Here is a 23,720-nt window from a genome sequence, read left to right on the forward strand (position 1 = left end):
AGACCAGATACAAGGCTTTGTCTATGGTTGTCAGAACTCAGGGACCTCACTCCCTGAGACCTGCAGTCAGAGGCACTCGTGAAAAGGTCCAAGCTGTTCAGGGCTGTGCTTTTTGTTAGACACTTTAGGTCCGGATGAAGCTTATGGGGAGCCATGCTTGTGGACACCTCCCACATTGGATCCTTTTGAGGTACAGGAGATGTTTAGCTCCTAGAACATTTGTTGTACAAGCCCAAGTCCTTCCAGGTAAGCTTCGCTCATTTCTGGGGTCTGATGGCCCCTTGTTTAGTGAACATTAGGTTTACTGACTGAGCTACCAAGTCATTCAAATAGTACTTGGCAATGGTGGTTTATCAGGAGGAGCTGACCAATTGGCTAAGCCCCCAGAGCTATAGTAGTGGTCAGCATTGGAACGAAACAACAGTGTCTAAGAATCCAGCCCACAGCCAAGATCCCCTTGAGTCAAGAGGAAGAGGGTGCACTGTGATTAGAGGGGATATCCATCCAATAGACGTATCCATCATAGATCCTCTGACATCCCGGAAAGATGGCTAGTTCTAGACCAGTGTTGATACTAGCAGTCCACAGATGATGGCTACAGTCCAGAGGTGGCCCATGCCACATGGTCCTGCATGGCCTGGGAGCCTTTCACATGTGCGAAGAATTTTAAAAAGGATAGTCTGTAGAAGAGACCGCAGGCCTGCAGAATCCATTGTCTCAGGTGCCTTGTCCCCTTCATGGCTGACTCCAATGTCTGGGACCTGCAGGCTTATCTAGCCATGGGTTTCTTCCTGGGCCAGAATCCAGCCTTCAGGGATTGGTCAGGAAATTCCTCAGCTCTCATCTCCAGTGGCAATGAGGACACTAGGAGCTCAAATCAGCCACGTCCTTGGCCCCCAAGTCTCGAAGCTCTTACCTGTAACCAAACCTTCACTCTCCTGGGCCTGGGCATTTCTGCTGGAGTGTCTGTTATCTTTTTACTAACTTTCTACACTGGCAGACTGCTTCTCACCATGTGATACAGGCCATGGCCACCTGCGTCCATTTCTGCCCTCTTCCTCCAGGGGTCCAGGTTGTCTCTTATGGTCGAGATCAAACTTCTTTCTGAGCAGCCCCCACTGTCCACCTACCAGCTGGGCTTACACTTGTGTGGCCTGATTTGATGAGCCAGTCAGGACACACTGGCTTGGCTTGATTCACATGCCTACCCCTATGTGCTAGGTCTCTTAGCACTCATGAGTTGGCCTAGCTGAGGTGTGGCCTTGGCAACCCTCAGTACATTCTCTCAAGGAAGGAGATCTCTCTAGCAGTGGAGAGCTATGTGCCACCAATGGGCATTGGGCAGAAAACACGGCATTCACTATCAAGTAGAGGTGAGGGTGAGCTCCAGGAAGCTCCCGTTTTTCCTGCCCCATAAAAATGGTCTTTGTTGAACTCAGTGGCTAATGGCAGCAGCTGGGCAAGGGAAGGCTGTGGGACAGATGACCCTTTGAGGACCAGGTAAGAGGCACAGGGTCATAGTTCTGCTAGGAAGGCCCTGGGCAAAGGCTCAGCATGAGGAGGTGGTTGACCAGAGTCTGCTGTGTAGGGCCTGGGTCTGGGCACCTGGAGTGCAAAGGACACTAGAGGAGCACACGTGCTGAAGAGCTGTGGCATCACTGAACATCTCCCTGGCAGGGGCTGGCAGTGTGTGCATTCTCCCTGGCGGCATGTGGGTCTATTGCTGGAACTTGGGTGCCTGTGGCATCTCCACATGCCCAGCAGGAGTGGGCAGTAGGTTTTGATTTGAGACTTCAGGGCCTTGGATAAGGGTCTCCCATGATGGTTCTGACCATGTGGAGCGCTGAGGCTTCAATCTGATCTATCTGGCTGTAGGAAAAACAGTCTTTCAGAGACCACAGCTGGTGGGTGCTCACGTAAGGGTGACTGGTCACCAACCTCACTCAGCTGACTGCAGAACAGAGGAGGGGCTTTTGCAGTCTGTAATGTGACAGTGCTGTTTGTGTCCTGGGGCACACCCCTAAGAGTCTTGAATGTTGGCCTGGCTTCTTGGCCTCTGCCTCTCCTGTCTCTGTTAGGAGCTACTTTGCAAGCTTGGCAGACCCAGGGGTCTGCATCTCCTAGCATTAGTGCTGTTGGTGAGTCAGGTGACAGAGGGGTCTTCAACTTGTTCCTTAGATTTGCTGACCAATAGGAACTTGAGACTTGGCCACACACAATCCATCTTTGGGATCTTACTGACAGGAAATAAAGGTTTTAAAGGAAATGTTGATATGACTGGCTTCTGAGGATGAGGTTTAAATTTCCGAAGGCCCATGTCTGAAGCTGTACAGATCGCTGAGGAGGCCAGGCTCTTCCAGGGCTAACACGAGGCCTTGGTGACTGGGCAGACAGACACATGAAAGAGTTTTTGGGTCACAAAACAGCCCAGCCATGAGATGAGTTCTTAGTCTCTACTCAAGCTTATGGTCTCCCACAAGGCAGATGTGTTGCTCATGAGTTATAAATCATAGACTTCCAGGAAACAGAGGGGAGTGGCAGGTTTGTCAGGCTCCCCGAGGTGGCTTGAAGCCACATTTCTTAGCCTGTCCTGTTTCTCCCAGCCTGTGGGTTTGCCTGGGCCATAGGCAGCCCCAGAAGCTGCAGAAGGAAGCACTGGAAAGTACATCCAGTGTCCTCAACTTGAGGCACCTGTTGCTTTCCACATGACAGTCTACCAGGTGTCATGGCTCTGTGGGAAGAAGTCACAAATGCTGGGGGAAGGGAAACAACCCCAATGGCTAAAGCAAAGGAAGAGCTGGGACCAATCTAGCATTGCAGTCCAGGGCACAGTCCTGAGGGAGTCTTTCAGGAACCCCCAATTCCCCAGGCAGTGGTGGAAGCCCTGTTGAGGTGCTCTGCCCCTTGGCCACACACAAGGTGATAATCCAGCCAGAGCCTAGCAATCAAGCCTTAATCAGAGCAGGATCCCAGCCATCTCTCTCATACTAAATTGTATCTCTGTGAAAGATCAAGATCAAGTGTTCCAGAATCATCCACATAGCCAGTGGTGAGATTCCTGGGTGTTCATGGCATCTGAGACAGCTGAAAAATTATCTGCCCCCAGCCACCATGCTTTCCCCTTGGCATCTCAGAGCCAGTAGCCCACTCCCTCTACAAGGCTGTGCCACTACACTCATCTCAGGGTGAGGAAGCACCGGGTAGGCTTCCTCTGCAACTCTGCTACCAGAGAAAGAGCCAAAATTTCACATTGTCAGCTGAGCTACTGGAGAGCTGCCTCCTGTTTGCTCTCCCAAGGCAATGAAGTGTGGGTATGGGCCCCTGTGGACCTGTAGACTCCAAGCCTTGTTCCTGGGAAGGTCTGTGTGCTTATCCAGGTGTGACCAGCAAGGTTGGAAGTCATGGTCACACAACCCACTTCAGCACTCACTCTGCCTGCTAGCCTCTGTCTCTATTCTCACATCAGCTGCCCTGGGCTGGTGTGTCTGTGAGAGTTGGCCGTGGTGATTTATTTTTCACCATGGGGCACTAGGGCAAAAACCCAGCATCTCTAGCTGATGTGGTTGATGGGGTAGATCAAGGGTTAAGGTTGCCTCACTTGACTTGACGAAGGTCTCATGCAGCTCAGGCTGGTCTTAAATTTGTGATCTTTTTTGTCTCCCATGTCCACAGTGCTGGGGTTATAGGCACACACCACCACCATACCTAGTGGAGGCTGCCAACTTTCAGAAATCTTCCAGGATTATAAACAACAGCTTAGAAGGCCAATAGCTTTGTTCTGGGCCAGGGCATCCATGATTAGGGTTAGCAGGGCCAGGTTCTATCTGTAGGCAGTTGGGGACAGCCCTGCTTCTGGAGGTCCCAGTGGTCTCTAACACTCTTTAGCATAAGGATGCCAGTCAGTGGTTCCTTTAGGGTACTCCTAACTTCTTGTGGCTCTGGCTTGGCTGCATTGGCAAAGACCTTATTTCTAAATGTGGTTTAGTTCATGATCTCAGGGGAAAAAAGGACTTGCAGGGGGCGGGGCCACTCCAGCTCCGGGCAGAGGGAGGGTGGGGGGATGGGGAAGCAAGTGCTTTTACTCTAGACTGCCTCCCTGGAGTGTCTTCCCTTCCAGGCAGGTAGCCCTCTCAGAGAGCCCAGACAGGCTGTGGGAGGCGCTGGAGTCATGGCTGAGCACCTTCTACACTCAGGCACCATGTGCCCACACTGCTCCAAGCCATGCAGTGTACCCACTAAATGAATATGCCAAGTGTGTGGGGGCTTCTGCAAGATGAGGTGAGAAACACAGGGCCCTGGGAAAGGGCACTCCCTGTCCCTTCTCCTTGGTTGTGATCACTGGTTCCTTTGGCATCTGCCTCCACCTTCACCCCTACTCCCTGCTCTAGCCCCACACTGGGGCATTTCTTCTCAAATGGTTTTTTTTTTTTTTTCTGATGCTCACATGGAAGGCATTTTCTACTGTCTGAGACTCATCTATCTCCGAATGGATTCACCTCGTGCTGGCTAGAAAAACCTGTCTCCAGCTGTTGCAGCATTTCCATGGGAGATGCCCTCAGAAAGGGACTTGACTGCCCAGATCTCATCTTCTTGACAATGAACTTTGCTTCATCAGCTCTGGTGGAACACCCTGGACCTTGGGGGCCCACAGTAGTGGCATGCCTTGTCTGACAGGCTACAGTTGGGTTTGGCCTTTGATAGGGGTAGGGTGCTCATATAGTAATATAAATATAGAACCTCTGGGAAGAAGGGTAGGCTTTGACTGGACATCAGCCATACCTTAGGCATGGGGAGGACCCTAGAGATCCTGCTGAAGTTTCCTGTGCTGCCCAGTGTGGTAAAGGCATGGCTGGCTATAAAGAAGTTTGCTAGTCCTGAGTTGACTATGTTGGTAGCTCCAGGATACCCACCCTGCCCTAAGGATGATCCTGTTGGATTCAGGCATTCCTAATCCCCGTGTCAGCATCTTCAAAGCTAGGTCCACACCAGGCCTCAGATTGAGCTTAGCAATTATTAGGGACCTCCCCAGACTAATTAGGGACCATCTCAGCCTTGGGGAATGACGTTTTAGATTTATCTTATGGGTCACAGGTTGTATTTGGCTCAGTGTTGGGGAGTCATGAACAGTCAGGGGTATACATCTGTAATGGGGTACTTCTGAGGACGGCATGGCTCTGCCTGGTTACTCATGAGACTTGGCTGGGCGGCACACATGGATGTCTCTGACTAGCCCCACAGAAGAGGAGTCAACACACCTTCATCCAGGTAGGCACAAGAATCATCCAGGATCCTGGCCCCTCTGTCAGTGTATTGATGTGGACACAGATTGGGGGACTTACAAATAGATCAGGGGGCGGGTCACAGACAGAATCCAAGCAGACCAGACAGACCAGAACAGGGTACAATTCAGGGAGGGGTTCTTGGGTATGACTCCCCTCCCCCCACATAGGGAAGATGACACAAGGCTCACAGTACACTCTGGACTCTACACAATGGTTATGAGGGGATTTCTCTTCTACTGGGATGGGACAGACACCTCCCTTACCCTTCTTCTTCCGGACTGAGGCTTGCAAACAGAAAGGGAAGCGCGTGAGCCACCCAAGGTGACGCCCTCCCACAGTGGCCCGCACCCTGGGGCCTTACTCAACTCAGTGACCATAGGACACAGACAGGGGAAGCAGCATGGAGACCACTGGAGGGAGAGGCAGAGTAGCCCTACAACTTGTCTTCAGTTGCTCTTTTTTTTCTCGCCCCACCTCCTGTGTGGCCGTAACAAGGCTTTCTTTCTTACTTTGGCCCCTGCATCTCTCCAGCATTCTACAGGTGAGACTGAGCTTTGTGAGGTGGCACAGGAGGACAGGAGGGGTCCTTTAAAAGGGCATGGAGGCTCTGGGACCTGGAAACCCTGGGAACTGGAGACAGCTCCTGCTTTATGAACTCCTAGGGAACATGGTAGCGACCCCTTCAGTAGGGCAGGCTGGCCTTGGCCCATCGTAAGTAGGGCAGACATTCTATCATGGGGACACAATTAGAACATCCCCAGTGGGATGTTTGCAGGGATAGGATAGGGTCAGGGGCACGGCTGGAAGGAGAGGTACTCCAGTTTCTGGGTGGAGAAGCATTCTTGTGTCACGGTACCTGCTTCTAGAAGGCTGACAATTTGAGGCAAGCTTCTGATTCCCAGAAAGCAGCAAGAAATACAATGTTTGACACAAGCAAGGAGGCAGGGGGCTGCTTTATGCTGGTGGGGACCTGAGAGTTTCGCACACAATTCTGTTGGCTGCTAGTGACATCCTAGCAGGACACCACTAAGAGCTATTAGCTTTACATCTGAGCGGTTGCTTCTGTGCCAAGGAGCCCACCCTCACCAGTCCTTCATGAGGCCAGTGCTTCCTCTCACAACCTCTGGCTCAGAGTCACCCACCCTCCCCTCTTTGCAGAGGTTCCCTGGCTACCTGGTGGCACCTGGGTAACACACAGGATATGGCACTTAGTCGCACCAGAATCATCCCTTTTCTTAATGGTTCCAATGGCTGATGGTCCCTCTGCAGCATCTACCTCCAAAGGGACAAATGGCCAAGTCTGTTTAATGAGGATCCTTTAGAGTACTGGGTGTGCTGAGATTCTCTGAAGAGTCCCTGAGGGCAGGGCCTTCTGTAGTCCGAGCACGCTAGAGGCCAGGCTGAGGTGGGGTCGGTGAGGGTGCCCGAGGCAGCAGGGATGCTGCTGCAGGGCTAGCGGGGCTGCTTACCTTTGTCCACTAGTGAGAGGCCCAAAAAGTCAAAACAAAACAATGTTAGATAAACAGAAAGAGAAACAGCCCCATCCCACCTCGGCCCCCACTAGAGATGCCAAGCCAAGTGTTGGAGCTGTAGGGCATGCAGGGGTGGGGTACATTCAAGCCAGCCAGCAGGAGGTCATGCATTGGCTGAGGGCAGCAGGGCGAGGTAGCCTTACCGAGTTCCTCCAATTCCGCTGTCATGGACTTGGAACGCAGGGTGAGGGCCGTGGTCGGAGCCCGCTTTGGAGGTGGGGGAGCTTGATGGGTAGGCAGAGGTAGGGCAGGTATGAGAACCACCACAAGGCCTCACTCCATCCTATGCCCCCACCCCATTGCCCTTAACTTTTGGACATAGGAAGAAATCTGAGAGGCAGAGGCCCTCCAACCTGTTTTGTGGGGGAAGCTGACAGGTGGTTGGGGACGTTGTCACAGTTGGGTAGCCATGGTTGGCAGCAGCTATGGGTTCTAAGGTTCTCAGGTGCTCTGGGCTAGGGAGGGGACCTCGGGCTCTGTTCTGTCTGTGCGAATCTGACTGTGACAGAGCAGTGGAATAGGTGGCTTTGCCACTACCTGCCAGCTTGTCAGGTTAGGGACACAGGATTCGCTGGAGCTGGGGAAAGAGGCCTCTTGGTGCCCAGGAAATGTCATCCCCCTACCCACTCACCGTGGTCTCAACTGTTTACAGCTCTCTCTCCTACACAGCCCAGCTACTGAGCGAACCTGCTACAGGCACCTCGACATCCTCTCCTAGTTGTACCTGGTACCTTGACAGAGTTGTTTTAGGAACAGCTGGCTAGAAGAACTCCTTTATCCTCCACATCTGTCCTACCAATGCGGCAGGGGTATCTGTTCTGTACTTGGCACCTGTTTGCTGGCTCAGCTATGACCTCCCTTAGCAGAATGGTGACTCAATGGCATGGCCTTGGACACAAACTTAAATGTCACACCGTTGCCTTGGCTCTCAGCTGAAAAGAATCCCGCTCTCCTCCCTTGCTTTGCCCCTGCCTTCCCCCTTGCAGGGCACCTTGAGGGGCACACACCTTTCTTTCTGGCGGTATCATCAGGGTCTAGATTCCTGGTCACCGTGACGACCTTAAGGACGAGGTGATTCCCTCCCTGGCGGATCATGTTGACCACCTGCCTGTGGCCCACCTTGACGACATTTTCATTGTTAACCTGCAGGGAGAGAGGCACAGCAGGTCAGCAACATGTGAGAGGAGGCAGAGGGGTGAGGCACGTGCTGCTGCTACTCTACAGGAGACGGGGGTGGGGGTAGGGTTGGTTACTATGGACGAAGGAGACGGGGGTGGGGGTAGGGTTGGTTACTATGGACGGAATTTTGCTTCGGGGAGGTCATCATGTGTGCTGCACACTGTGAGAGGTGGGAGGCCTCATCCAGTATACTCTGCCAGAACCTGTGCATCATACCTAACAGAATCATCAGGAGTTGCCCAGGAGATCCCCAGGGCTGGATGCAGGAGCGGCTCTCTCCTTTTACAGTGAGGTAGAAACCTGGCCCTTAATTGCTTTCCCCATGCTTTGGTCACTGCCTCCAGGCTTCCTCTTTTATTCCACACAGAGGAGGAAAAGCTTGACTATCCAAGGTGTGAAGAGAGATGCCGCTTGTGCCCTGGCACTGCAGGGAGAAGGGAAAACTGCCCCTGTCCTCCTGGGATAGTGGTGGTGCGCGCCTGAATCCCAACACTGCTGCTGTGAGCACAGCCCAGGTTCAGAAAACCTGGGTTTTCAGAATCAGGCGCTCTCCTCCCATCCCCAGGAAGAAGCAGACACAGATTTGAGCAGAGGTGTGGCATCACTGCGACCCTTTGCCAAGAGCTCTTGGACCTCATGGAGCAGATCCCCAGGCCTTGTTACCAAAGCCAGAGTCTTACTGATGGGCAGGTTGGAAGTTGGGCATTGTGAACAGGCCCATCCTAGCACTGTGTCTTTCATTCAAGATCACCAGAGGTCAAATCTTGCCCAGCAGTGTTGGACACTACTTAGCTATTGGAATTTAAGAACTCAGATACTCATACAAACCCCCAAACCCCATTTACATCGCGACATGAATGGGTATACAGGAGCCCACAGCAGAACCCTGAGCTCTGTTATTTGCCCAGGAGCCATCCAGCCTCCCCTGGCCCTCTCATCTGCATGGACTTGTGACCATTGCTTTGATGCTGTTTGCTCTTAGAGTTCTGGAAAGGGACAGAATGGACCTCCCATATTGCTGCTGTAAGATATCTGTGGGATATCCATGAAATCAATTCAGAGTTCAGCCATGGGCTGGGCTTTTAGAATTCATCCTTTGGATCATAGCTGGGATTGATACCAAGCCTTGACCTGTGCCCATACTCTGTAAGGGGGTAAGGTTTGAAAGGGACTATTGCCAGTCCTCCTGAGCTGGAGGAGACACACTGAGTGGGCACAGCTCACAGGTGGACAGCTGTCCTGCTGACTGTCTTCCCAAACTACAAGTGTGCGCCTATTGGACAGACCTGGATGCCAGGGCTGGCGTGGGCACCGAGAACTTCACATTCGCCTTGGGCCAAAGTTGTAAAAAGTCAGAAGACTGGGCCCTAAGTGTCACAAAACAGCTGGAGCCTGAAGCACACAGCTCTGGTGATACACACTTGTCATTGCACAAATGATGCCAAGTAGAGAAACTAAATACCAAGTCTCCCAAAACAGCCGAGCTGGGCCGAGGCTACAGGAGAGGAGCTATGGCTTCACTGGGTGTTTGGGGTTCACAATGGCTTCACTGGCGATTCAGGAGTTCAGTAAGCTTGTCAGCCCAGCAGTCACAACTGTCACAGCACAGTATCTTACCCCAGAGGTGACTGGGGTCTTTGGGACGTATGTTCTTGTCTCATTGCTGTGACAAACATCTGACTCAGGCAGCTTAAGGAAAGGGCTTATTTGGCTCTCAGTTATTGAGGACACAGTCCATCATTGTGAATGAGGCCTCGAGGCAGGAGCATGAGGCAGCTGGTTACAATGTATCCACAGTCAGGAAGCAGAGAGAGATGCTCAGCTCCTATGTTCCTTTTTATTCAGTCCGGGGCTTCCTCAAGGGTGACTCATAAATTGATGGATGTTTCCTACAAAGGGTACCAGGGCCTGTCCCCCTGTGTGGAACCATCAAGGACACAACAGCCTGCAAGCCAGGATAGCCAGTGCCTTCCTCTCAGCATCCCAGCCTCCAAAGCAGGGAGGGAAAAAAAAAAAAAACCCCTGCCTCCCTTTGCTTTGTTCTTTATTGGAGAATAGCCACCGAACAGCAGTGTACAGAAATCAGTGACCAGCCATGCTGTGCCACGCAACTCGGAGCTGGGTTACCTACCATCCTTCATTCGAGGCCCTTAAGAGTCAGTGTTCTATGTGCTCCAACCTCCCCCCCCCCCAGTTATACACAGGCCTTGATGGGGAAGGCAGCATCCCTGCCATCAGCTTCCCTGGCAAAGACTCTTGGTGGTTGAAAGGAAGCTGTGAGGCAGGGAAGGAGCTATAGTCCCCAAGTCCTGCAGAGGTGACAGAGTAGCTCTGACACAGCCTGCAAGGCCCAGTGCTGCTATGACCAGAACTCAGAGAGAAGGAAACACTGGGAAATGCTATCTAGGGAAGGAGCAGACCCTGTGGGCAGGTCCTGTAGTTCTACCTTTTGCAATGGTATCATGAGAGCTTGGACATCTTATGGCCAGCTGAAACCCTGGCACTGGTTAAGTGGCTAGACATCCTGATAACCATTAACTGACCATAAAGGCCCATGGGGGTATGGCCTTGTGATCTCCTCTTTCTAGTAATCCTTAAAGGTCTATAAATCTTGAGGATGGACAGGGAGCCATGAGCCCCTCTCCTCTCCCATGACAGAAAGCAAATGGCTCCAGTCTTGTGCAGGTCATCACAGCTGCCTACAGGCCCAGAGGACAAGAACGTCTTGTCTAGAGAACAGTGTTACTCCACTGGGGCTTTCTAGGAACACGGGGACGAGGAGAGACTTTTCCCTAGGAGCTGTTTTTCCAGGCTTTTTTCTTTTCTGCCATTGGACTTCATTCTCCCTGAGGCTGCTGGGCACCATGCCTTCCCCACTCGGGGGACAAGAGACTTTTCATTAGGATTAGGGCTGATGTATGCACACTGCTGTCATCCTCCACACTGTCAGGTGTGTCATGCACAGAGTCCCCATCCCAGGCTGGGCTGCAGAATCCCAGAGCCTGCCCCTCACCTGATCTCTCCTTGCAGGGGAAAATGAACACAGTCCTTCTCCCAGACAGAAAGATCAGGATTCCGGCTGCAGAGACACCCGACATAGAGCTATGGGTTTTGCTGTTTGTCCTGCTGGGTTTCCATCTTGCCTTGGCATGTGTTTCTTTCCCCACAATGCCCCATTTCTCCCTTTGGAATGGTGATGTATATTCTGTGCCAGTACATGTTGGAAGTATACACATAGCCATTGTCCTATGGAGAGTGAATAAGCCAGGCTAAATAGGATTTAGCTGTTTTGTGAAGAACAGGGTCCTATATAGTCCTTCATAATGAAATGGGGTCTTCAATCAGAGTGGTGTTCCTTAAATGTTGGAGTTTGGTGTGGACAACGGACAGAGGAGGCTTCCTGCTCGGCGCCCAGTTCTCACCCAAGGCCTTTAGCAAATTCTGTCCATGCTGTTGACCGTCCTGACTGTCTACTGTGAACTACACTTGAGCTCTCATCTGCTGAAGAGTCACTATGGAAGGGAAGGTTGGAGTTTCAGCTGCGGGGGTGGGGGGACCTCTTTTTCTTCAGCCCTCCTGCTATGCTTCCAGCTCTGACTCTCGGGGTACATTTACATCACATTTAACTAGACCAACATTCATTGTTCCTCTCCACTGTGCCATAATCCTCCCATACTTAAACCATATACTCTGATTTGGTTACTTTATCATCTCATGTACGGTTTCCCTCCCCGGAGCAAAATAATTTTGTTGTTTTTTTTCATTGGTTTAATTTTCTGTGTACTTAACAGAAATTCAAACCCAAACACTTTCCTAATTCTGAGACTCCCTTTTCACAATCTTCAGATCCATGAGGTTTTAATTTGGAGTGAAGAACTGCCTGCTGAGATTCTCTTGTTGGTTTGTTTTTGACACAGGTCAAATATGTGGCCCTGGCTGGCCTGGAGCTCTCTGTACAGCTAAACCTGAACTATTCATGACCCTCTTGCCTCTACTTCTTGTATGATGAAATTTCAAATAGGTGTTACTACTTCTAGCCTCTCATGAGAACTTTTGATTGGTACTGTGTAGTCAAGACTGTTTTCCAGACTAGTCTGAGGTCCCTATGCCACCATCCCTGGGTGTCCTCTGATACTCATGTTGGATGACTTGGATCTCAGACTTTGGGTATGTGAGTGGTTTATTTGGTTTAAAAACACCCCTTTTTGGTGTGTGTGGGGAGGAATGGAGTTTCCTAATGGAGCAATTTGGAGATTATTTTTGACACACTGCCCTATGACCCTCAAACATAATCAATAGTTTTGCTGGGTATAAAACTTGGAGGTGGAGGGTATGGTAAAGTACGCCCCTAATTTTAACTCTTCTTTAGGTAACATCTGTGAAGACTGGACAGCTACAATCCCTACCCAAAGTAGAAAGAAAGCAGAGAAGGCAGTGTTGGAGTATAAATAGAGGCAGAGGGGCTTTGGATGGGAGTAGTGCCCTGTGGGTCATCTGCAGCTCTGATAGAAAACTGCAGCTGCACCAGCTTGGGAAACCATAGGGCAGAGCTCAGGATGGCCATGGGTGCTAAAACAAGGCAGAATCCCAGCAGGAAGGACAGAAAGGCCAGCTGCATGTCCTCTGGGTAATCTTCTCGAGATCTCAGGCTGACTGAGTGAACTGTGTGTGCCATAGAGCCTCAGGGAAAACTACCAAAAGAACCAGGATGGAACTGTGAGCTACGGCTACTACAAGCCACAGAGTGGGACCCCCAGAGTCTAATCAAGCTGGTAGTCAGCGCCACAGAAAACATGAATGTTCATCTGGAAACTGTAACCAAGTCCAAAGTTGCCATGCCCCAAATTTCACAACATTTAGGGCACAATTCAAACCCATTTGAGAAACACAGATGACCTGGCATTGGAAGTGTCTCCCAGGGGTGTGAGCACAGCTACCACAGTGCTCCCCCGGGTGGGCTTGGTTCCCAGGGGTGTGAGCACAGCTCTCACAGTGCTCCCTGGGGTGGGCTTGGCAGCAAAGTAGAGATGACAGAGCTGTGAGTCAGGGGATGACAAAGAGATTTTAAAAAATGAGCAGAGACGTAAGGCTGCATAGGGCATCATCAGCCAACGCTTAATGTAAAGGTAATGCGGGGTCCTGAAAGAGAGGAGACTAGAATCACAGATATACACACACATATACACTCATACACACTCACACCCACACACACACACTCACACAGGCACACACACAGGCACACACACAAACACACACTCACACACACAAACACACACACACACACACACAAACATATTCACACAGACAAACACACACACACACACACACACACATGTGCACACACACGGTTTGGTGAAGGATGTAAAGCCACAGGTTCAAGAAATATGGTGAGCCTCAAACTCTAAAGGGAGTCTCAGGCAGGCATGTTACAGTCTGACCCTGGAAGTGGAAGACAATGTGGATACCTTAAACCAGAGAAGAGGGATGCTTCAAAGAACTTCATGTCTTAAGCCCTGCAGGCCAGAAGTCAGGAGACAATGTTTCCAACACTCGAAGGACTTTGAGGGCATTAGGAGAGGACAAAGATTGGCTGAGGACCGAACTTTTCTGCTGTCTACAGAACTGAGGCAAAAGTAACAGCAGTGGGGGCTCTCTATGTCTATGCAGATTTAGAGAGGGACAATCGGCTGGCAGGAAGTCAACTATGCCCTTGTGGTTCCCAGACACAAAAGACTGGAATGCACAATATAAAAAGTTTGTGTCACATCTGTGCTACCGACTCAAGTAGACCCTGACCACTGAAGAATGCCTGTGACCTGAGCCACGTAGAACGCAGAGAGGAGCAGCTAAAGCCTGTTGGCCAACCAAACAGAACAGATAAGCCACAATATGGCAGAAAGGGGAAGACAGGACGAAAGGCACAGAGAAGCAGAAAGCAAAGCCACAGGTCCAGACTAAATGTCAGCAAGACTTAAAAGTTAGTGGTATAAAACTCCAATTAACAAGCAGGCCTGGCCAGACATGACACACACCCTTAATCCCAGCACACAGGAGTCCCAGGCCTGTTTCAAAACCAAAATACAACAACAAAACAAAACACCAGAGATATAAAAATAGATTTAAAAGAAAGATCTAAACCGCTATTCACTGATTTTCTTTTAAAAAGGGCTTAATTTTTAATTATATGAGTATTGTGGGGGTGGGGTGGGGTGGGGGCTATGTACCCTAATGTGCATTCATTGACTACAAATTCCAGAAGAGGGCGCCACAGCTCCTGGACCTGGAGGACATAGTTGTGCACTGCTTGACTAGGGTGCTGGAAACCTAACATAGGTCCTCCGGAAGAGCAGTGAGTGCTTTTAAATGCCGAGCCATCTCTCCAGCCCATTCATGTGTCTTCAGTATGAAGCCACTAAGAGGAAGTGGGAAAGGGTGAAGGCTCCATTAGCATCTACAAACCAGCCTCCTCTGAGCAGCACGCTGCTCTGTTCGGAACCTGTCAAATACGCCACTATCCCACCCAGGAACTCTACACCAAGGTAAATGCCCAGGAATATTAAAAGCAGCTGAATACACACGAAGCCTATGCACAGAGGTTCCTGGTGGGCAGGAGGATCATGGGTGTGAGATGACTTCTTTGGGCAGCATCTTGCTCTACAATCTTGTGCTAATGGCTGCACAATTGACATTTAAAAAACCAGTCGGTTGTATACTTTAAAGGGTCGAGGTTTATGCTATGAGGTTCCCACCTCAAAAATTTCTTAATGGGGCTAGAGAGGTGGCTGAGTGTTAAAAGCACTGGCTCCTCTTGCAGAGGACACAGGTTTGTTTCCAGAACCCACATGGTATATTAACCCATCTGTAACTTCAGTTCCAGAGGACCTGATGCCTTCTTCCGCCCTCTAGGGGCACTGCATGCATGTTGGCTACAGGTGTACATGCAAAAACACCATACACATGAAATAAAAATAAATCTTAAAAGAAAAAAAAGCATTATGGGAAGAAAAGAAGGAAGGGATCAAGGCAGCGATAAACATGTGTTGAATATCAAAGACCCCACATGTGTAAACATGTATAAACTTTTGCATAAATACAGAGCTCAGCAACCCATAGACATGTAGGAAATGTCAACACCCCCATCCCCAACACTCTTTAACCCTTTTCTCTAAAGTTGAAACGAAATGCCTGACAGAAGCCGTGTAAGAGAGGAAGAGTTCATCTTGGCCATGGTTTAGGGTGTAGTCCACCACAGCAGGGAAGGCCTGGCTACAGACGTGTGAGGCAGCCGGTCACACTGCGACCGCCTTTAGGAAGCAGGAGAGCGATGTTGCTGTTCAGCTGCTTTTCTTGCTTTCCTATTCAGTCCAGAGCTCCAGCCCAGCGCATGGTGCTGAAAACACAGATGGGCTTCCTGCTCCTGGCAACTCAATCTAGATAATCCCTTAAAGATGTGCCCACAGTGCTTCTGGGTGATTCCAGACCAAGTTGACAGTACTAACCATCACACACCCCTTTTCAAACTGACAGAACAGCTAGATGACTCGATAAAGATCACATATGATCTTGAGGGTTCTGAAGGCTGGCTTCCGTTTATTTCAGATGTGAAGCCTGCTACAGAGGGATGGAAGAATATGACAGTAGTGTGTGTGTGTGTGTGTGTGTATGTGTACATGCAAAGACCAGAGGACAATTTCTGTCATGCACCAGGAATGATCACTTAATTTTGGGGGTTGGATCTTTCATTGTCTTGGGACCCACCAAGGCTGATCAGTAAGCCCCAGGGAACTGCCTGTCTGTCTTTTAGTGATGCGATTATAATCATTCCCACCTTATTCAGCTAATTTATTTATTTAGAGACATGGTCTCACTTTGTGTCCCAGGCTGGCCCCAAACTCATTGAGATATGTGTGTCTCTGCCTGAGGACTGCTGGAGTTAAAGGCATGCTCCACCATATCCAGCATTTATTCATTCAGCGGTTTTTATGTGGTTCTGAGGACTAGACTCAGCTCTCTGTGCTAAGAAAGCGAGTGCTTCTCTGACCGAGCCATCTCCCAAGCCCCTCGCCACTGTTTTACTCCTGTGTGATATTCTGAGTCCCTTCCATCCACATCTTGAGCTACATGGGTGTCTGGTGTGTCTGGTGTGTGTAGTGTGACTGTTTTCACCTCTTGTTCATCAAAGAACTCCAGGTGTTCAGATGGGAACGTTTTTCTGTGATTTGTTAATCACCCCCTGTCTGTGTCTTTGCTCAGAGAAGGCCAGGCTGCTTCTCCTCCATCCCCCCTCCATCCCGCACCATTTCTTCTGTTCTCAGAGGTTCATCTTCTAGTCCATCTATCAAAATACTCACATCTGCTATCGTGTTTTCTCAAATTTCGAGAACTCTTATTTTGTTCTCTGAATGTTCCCTTTCAGAAGGGCGTTTTGTTCTTACTTCAAGGAGGCGGCATCTTCTTTGATCTCTCTGAGCACACGAATCATAGATTTGTTTAATAGTTGTCTCCCTGCACAGCAGTCCCTCCCATTTTTTCATGGCATGTGTTTTTAATTCTTTATTAACTTTATTTATTTTGTGAGTGCCTATGTGAGTGTGTGTGTGTGTGTGTGTGTGTGTGTGTGTGTGTGTGTGTGTAGAGGTCAGAGGATAGCTTGTAGGAGACAGTTCTCTCCTGTGTTGTGGCTCTTGAGGATGGAATTTGAGTAGTCAGGCTTGGCGCAATAGCCTTTACCCACTGAGCCATCTGGCCAGCCCATCCCTTTTGGAGTGTTTGTTTTGGGCTTTGTCTTTGATAGCACATTTTTACACTAAACCTCCGGGGCTCCATATAGGTGTCTCTTATTCAGAAGAGGCTTCTAACAGGGTTACTTTTAGCCTGGCCCATTGTACGTCAATGCTGGGAAACCGACCCAAAATTTACCTGGAAAGGTTACAGATCAAATTAGCAAATGGGACACAAGAGCAGGGCAAAGCCCAGAGCTAAGATGACTGCACTTGGGGATGCACTATCCAGAGCTGGACTCAAGACAGCAGGGTGCCAGTGAGAAAGCTGCTGGCAGGTCAGCAGAGCGTAACAGAGAGCCCAGAATAGACCCCTTATTTCGTCAACTGATGTTTTGACAAAGGCTTCTAGTAAAGCTGTGGAGAAAGAACAAGAGTTTCCAGTGTTCCAAACTATCGGACACCCACGTGCAGAAAGTGAACATTGACACAGACCCCAAACCTTTAGAAATTAACCCAAAATGGATCACAGCTCTAAATATAACAGTCCACACTATCACACCATTGGATGATAATGCTAGAGAAAAATCCAGGTGACCTTAAGTCTCCCCATGTAGCACCCAAAGCAGGATTGAGGCAGGAGTTGTGGGCATGGTGGGTTGCATCTAGCAGTAGGTTTGCATGAAGAAAGACCCACTGTTAAGAATAAAAGTGCTATAGACTGGACAAGAAAGTCTGCAAAACACACATCAGATAAATGCTGGTGTTTAAAATGAAGAAGAAAGGGCTTATCGTGGCTCATGTTGGCAGGGATGGTACAAGGGCAGGAGGGGCTAGGTGTGCTCGCTGGCTTACATCTCTGTAGACCAGGAAGCAGGGCAGGAAGCAGAGTTATTCTCAGAGTCTATCACCCACCAGTCCACTTGGCCCCATGACCTCAAAAATTCCACACTGTTCTAGTTTCCCTTCTGTGACTTTAAGAAAACACCCCAACCAAAATCATCTTGAGGACAAAAAGGGTATATTTGGCTTAGACATCCAGGTCACAGTCTAGCATTGTGGGAAAGCCAGGGAAGGAAACTGGAGGCAGGAACCATGGAGGGTGCTGCTTGCTAGCTTGCTCACTCACTTGGCTTTCTTATACAGTCCACGACATAAGCCTAGGGAAAGGTGCCACCCACAATAGTGAAGGCCCTTCTATATAAATTGAGGCTCTTTTCTCAGATGACTTTAGGCTGTGTCAAGTTGACAAAGGTAACTAGGACACATATTCTCCCCAAACAGCACTACCAGCCAGAAACCAAAAAGGAGAACAATATTTCTCAGTTGAACATGAACAATTTGGTACTAAGAAATTGTACTTTCACAGGACTGGGTACTGTCATGTACCCCTTAGGACAACCTCATGCAAATGCTATACCCTGAGGAGCTCTCTCATCCTGTAGATGGTCCAGCCTCTGTAGGGATAGTCTAGCAGTTTTTTAAAAAAATAATAATGTAATAGTTTAATAATTCGTTAAGCATTTTATCCAGTGTATTTTGATCATACTCACCCACACTCCTCCCCCAACTTCTCTTGCATCCATCCTCCCACCGTCTCCCAACTTTACATCCTCTTTTTAAAAAAAACAAAAATTTAATTTTTATAACCAACAAGTCTGATTGGTACTGTTCATGCACACCTATGTGTGGCACTATCCACTGGTGTGTAACCAACCTGCCAGGGGTCACACCTTTAAAGAAAACTGACTCTCCCTCTCCCAGAAGCCATCAAATGTCATGACAGGTACCCCGTCCTGTAGGAGTGGGGGCTCACAGCCCCCCAGTCTGGCAGTTTCTTATATAATGGAACATATTCTTGTTGTATAACCCAGCCACCCGTTTTCTTGGTATTTACCCAAGGGAGCTAGAAACTCAGGTCCACACAAACACGTGTATATGGATATTTCTAGAAATGTTAGTCTTAATTGCTAAGACTCAGAAGCAATTATGATGTCCTTCGGTAGGCTAGTGGATGAACATATTCTTGGTGGCACCACTATACAAACATCATTCGATGACGGAAAAGAGGAATGAGCTATAAAGCTGCAAAATAATAGGAAGTCTTGATAGTGTGAAAATCTTAATCTTAATGGAAAGGTTACATCCTGAATCCAAGTTCAGGACCACTGAAAACTGCAGAGGTAGCATTGGCCATCAGTGGTTCTAAGATGTGAGAAAGCAGATGGAACCTAGTGGACTTTCTACCCAATGAGACCATCTGTGTGGTACTGTAACATAGCTCTGAACCCACAGAATGCACAGTGCAGAGAGAGTACTCAGCTACTAACACACACTTTGTCAGCAGCCACATAACAGATCCCAACAGGCAGAAATGAGGAGGGCAGCTGTCACATGACCAACAGGTCAGAACCAATTAGAAACCTGAAGGAAATCTGGGGTTTTGTACTTTTCAATCATTTTCCCCCTTGAATTTAGACTTTGAAATTGCATGTGTGAAGGTCAGGAGACAGCCTGCAGGAGTTGGCATTCTCCTTCAACTGTGAGTCCAGGGATATGACTCAGGTCAGTCTTGGCAGCAAGCCCCCTTTCCCTCTGAGCCATCTCCCTGGCCCTCACTTTTCCCTCTACGAAGCAAAACTAATTACAAAATAAAATGTCTGTAGAGGTAAGTGCACATGAGTACAGTTGCCCACGATAGTAAGAATACCTGGCCAGATACCCTGGAGCTGGAGTTCGAGACAGCTGTGGACCACCTGATACGGGTGCTTGGAACCGAACCTGGGTCTTCTGTAAGAGCAGGAAGTGATCTTAATCTTAACCACTGAGCCATCTCTCCTGCCTCATTTGGAACAGATTTTAGAGAAACCTCCAGGGATGGCAAGACGATTCAGTAGAATCAAAGGTGTTTGATTGCTAAGCCTGTTGACCTGAGTTCAGAGCCCAGGGCCCACATGGTAGAAGGAGAGATCCAATTCCTGCAAGTTGTCTTCTTACCTTTACAAGATTTTACACACACACACACACACACACACACACACACACACACACATGCACGGGGGGGGGAGAGAACTAAGAGAGGAGAGGGGAGGGGGTGGGGAACATAAGCACTTCTTAACCCTGACCCATCTGGGGACCTTGCAAAGAGAAGCACAGGGTAACAGTGTGGTCCTTCTTTTCACTTATCATTTCCGGTTCATGATCTGGTTCCTTCGCCATAATGAACTCAGAGAGGTTGGTTGGCTTTTGTTTGTTTGTTTGTTTTAAAGCACCAGGTAACTTTGCATTCACTGTCCTCTGTAAACAAGCCTCCTGCTTCAGACTAGCACTAGACTGCTAGGAACACAGTGAGACAGTTGGGGGCGTTCCCACGTGCCCCCACCTCCTCTCCTGTTCCCGAGTCTTGCAGGAGCGTGCTGTTTTCTCGAAATTCATGAGCTAGTATGCACACATGATTATTCAACAAGACTGTGCAGTGCTTGGCTTTAATATCTACCTAGCATCTGTCTACTGGTTCAGAACCCTCCTGTCATGTTCAGAACAGGACAGCAAACCATTAAAAATGGGATGGGTTCCTCTCCCTCTCCCCGCTTCCTCCCTCCTTCATCTCTCTTTCTCTAGACAATGTCTCATGTAGCTCAGGCTGGCCTCAAACTTTTTATGTACCCAGGCACGTCTTTGAACATGTGAATCTATTGCCTCACATGAGTCCTATCCTCGGCAACTTTAGAGTCAAGTACCTCCTTCTGGGAGATCTTTTTGTTAAAAGGGAGAAAGGAGATTGGAGAGGAGAAAGAGGGATATGGCTTTGTTGGTAGTGAATTTGCCCAGTGCGCATGATGCCCTAGGTTTCATTCCCAGCACTTCATGAACCAGACACGCTGATACACACCTGTCATCCTAGAACTTGTGGATACAGGACGTGTCATCCTTGGCCATGTAGCCAATTTCAGGCCAGCCTGTGCTACAGAAGACCTTGTCTTAAGACAAAAACAAAAACTAGGCACGGTGGTACCCAGTACTTGGGAAACAGAGGCAGGTGGATCTCTGAGTTTGTGGCCAACATGGTCTGTTTAGCAAGTTGCAGGCCAGGGGGAGCAACACAGCGAGAGACCTTGTTTCCCAACAACAGGAGCAACAACACAAAAAGAACAACGGAATGGAGAAAGAACAAGCATCGTGCGTGGGCCTGTGTGTGTCCCCTCCCCACCTTGGACGAGGGCAGCAGGCTGGCCACACCTTCCTTGCCCTGGAGTCAGTGGCACAGACTGCCCAGAGATGAACCTCTGCACAGAGCACCCACACTCTGGTCCCCACCAGTGGATCTGGTGTTGATTTCAGTCCTTTGCTGTCACAAACAGCTGAAGCAAATAGTTCTTCATCCTCTTGCCCCCTCCCTTATATGCGTTGTTGTGGAGAACAAATGAAGCGCTGAGTGAATGAATAATGTTGACATGTGTACAGCCATGTCAAGGATGCTAATACTTCAGATTCACTGGAATGGCAAAGCCTTCCCTGGGCCAGGCTCAGGGTATTGGCAAAGCCTTCATTTGTTCTGTATACAGATGTTGACTGTGTACAAAAGCCAGCAGCACAGCTGGCTCCTGTATTCCTCCCACCTGAGACTAACCCTATAAGACCTTCCACCAAGGCTAACCCCCTCCTCCTGTGCTGTTCATAATACACATCCTGAGTTTCTGGATTGTGTAGTAGGTGCCTTCTACCACAGCAAGCTCAGCCCACTGGATCCAATATTTTCAGCATGTATATCTATTCTTTCTTCCATGTCTGCTATTTCTCCACTCCGGAATTCCAGGATCAGGCCATGCAGGATGTGACACACTGGTCTAGGTGGGCATGCTGGACCTACTGCTTTGTTGTCCCACCATCCCTCAGGTTCTAGACACCAGGCTTTCTGCTTGGGGGCCTAGTCCTGCAAAGCTTATTCTCGGCCCACTTGGCAGTCCACATACTCCTATGAAGTGACCCAGCATCTGGCTCCCTGGAACTGTTTAGTCCATTTAGTGGCATCCAGAGTCGAGTACGGGCCATCTGTTTCTGCACTCCAGGTCTCTTCCTTAAAGATGGCTTCCCTGCTGTCTGAGCGGATTCCAGCAGGCCAGTCTGGATGCCTGGCGCTGAGTTGTTAGATTTGCCACATTTCTCACAGATACCTTCTCCCCTCTGACTCATTTAATTTTGGCAAAGATGGAGAGAGGACAGAATTCTAAAGGTACAAGAAGGTACTAACTGGGCAGTCTCCTGGTGGCTTGGGAGGTGCTACCCTCTCCAGCCACTGTGGAACTTTGAAATCAGTTACACATGCGAAGGCTAACCCCATTTTGGTTTACTGAAACCTGATCTTATTTCTTCATTCACCTGAAATCTCTGAGAGTCTCCATGCAACACCTCATATCCCACTAAAATCTCCAAAACCCTTCATGTCTGGTCATGATGCTCAGGTTTCTTTCCCAGCCTCATCCCTGGACCCTGCCCAGCCCAATGACTGGCTGGCATAGGTTGTTCACAGATGTTCTCTAAAACCTGCCTCCTGCCTGCCCCATCATTCACCCAGAGTGGGTGTTAGTCCGTCAGCCATTGTGGAGAGCACCAAGAATGTAGGAGCACAGCGAAGCCCCCTCCACTCCCCTGTTCTGCTCAGGGGTGCTAGGGACCCATTAGCAGCTATTGTCTTGGGTCCAAAATGCCCCCAGAGCAATAGCTTCTCTCTTAGCAAGCATTGTTGCTCCTAGAAACATACTGCTGGGGGTTGTGGCCATCCATCCTCACCTAATACCTTTATCTGGCATGCTTTTAAGCAGCTTTCCCCACATGCTGTCTGTCAGTCTGTGTTGGAACAATGGCTGCCTTGTCAAACCTGAGATTAGTTCATTTCTGGTTACTATTACTGCTATCACCACCACCACCACCAATACCATTATCATCATAATAATTTTATTATTGTTGTAGTACTGAAGATGGTATCCAGGGCCTTGTACCTGTTAGACAAGAGCTATATCCTAGCAGACTCTTTTTCACTTTTGATTTTGAGATGAAGTCTCACTAAGTTACCTTGGTTATCCCTTGACCTCCCTCTAGAGTCCTGGCCAGCCTTGAACTTGCAATTCTCCTGCCTAAGTCTCTTAAGTAGCTGGGATGACAGGTCTGTCTGACCCATCAGGCTCAGCTCATAGTTAGTTATCCCTTTGTCCCACTGGTCTGCAACCTTTCTTTGCTAAAGCCTCCCCATATTCTCTGACCATGGCGAACTGCCCAGCTGGGGATGAGCTGTTTGTGAATCATGACTGCGAGGGGCCTTGCCTCTTTCCCAGTGAGCTCTGCCATCTTGGTCCCAAGGAATGGAATCTTGTTGAGTGGGGATGATGTACAGTCAGGGTGATGTCACTATGCAGCTGAGCCATTCCCATTGCCCCAACTCAGTAAGGCCACTGAATGCCGGGTTTTAAGGCCTCAGGTATGGCCGGCCGGATAGGTGGACTGCTACAGGGACCTGACTAGCCCTTCAACATAGTCAGCATGAGCTGAGGACTTATAGTGTGGCTGTCCACAGCAGCCTGCTCAGCTGACTCCACAGTCAGGTCCCATCTGCTGCTATACATTTACAGTGGACCAGTGTGAAGTGTTGTGCTGTGGAGCCAACCAGACCTCTCTGAGAGCTGTGAAGGAACTATGGCAGACAGAGTGTGGCTCTAGGAGCATTTGGCAGGCTCCTGACCATCGGGTGAGAGCCAACTGCTTGCTCCTTGCCAATCACAAGGTCACAGCTGCATACCAGATCTCTCTAGTAAACAAACTTTATCAGGGGCAGAGGCTGCTGCTGTCTTGAGTTTAGAATTATCCAAACCATTCTCTGAATCCTTAGCACCCTCGAATCCTCACACAGGAAGGTAGATGGGGAGTGGCAGGCACAGTGGTCCTGGTTCTCCATGATGCACCTGTCTATCCTTGTGCCTCCCCAGGCTGCAGGACTTCCTCTTCTCTCCAGG

General features: G+C 49.4%; 1 protein-coding gene across 2 annotated transcripts in view; it reads right to left on the reverse strand.

The window, feature by feature from the left end:
- Positions 1 to 23,720, reverse strand: part of SHANK2 (SH3 and multiple ankyrin repeat domains 2) — a gene marked incomplete at both ends in the record, with an annotated part of 372,055 nt that overhangs the window by 16,304 nt on the left and 332,031 nt on the right. Inside the window, 3 exons of one of the 2 annotated variants that reach the window (XM_080911816.1) lie at positions 5,546 to 5,566; positions 6,958 to 7,038; positions 7,822 to 7,957. In XM_080911816.1, the coding sequence (XP_080767942.1) occupies positions 5,546 to 5,566; positions 6,958 to 7,038; positions 7,822 to 7,957 (238 nt within the window). The remainder of the gene's footprint in view (positions 1 to 5,545; positions 5,567 to 6,957; positions 7,039 to 7,821; positions 7,958 to 23,720) is intronic. The other variant, XM_080911817.1, reaches the window with a different exon arrangement.

Source organism: Micromys minutus (assembly GCF_963924665.1).
Source record: "Micromys minutus genome assembly, chromosome: 2".
NCBI lineage: Eukaryota > Metazoa > Chordata > Mammalia > Rodentia > Muridae > Micromys > Micromys minutus.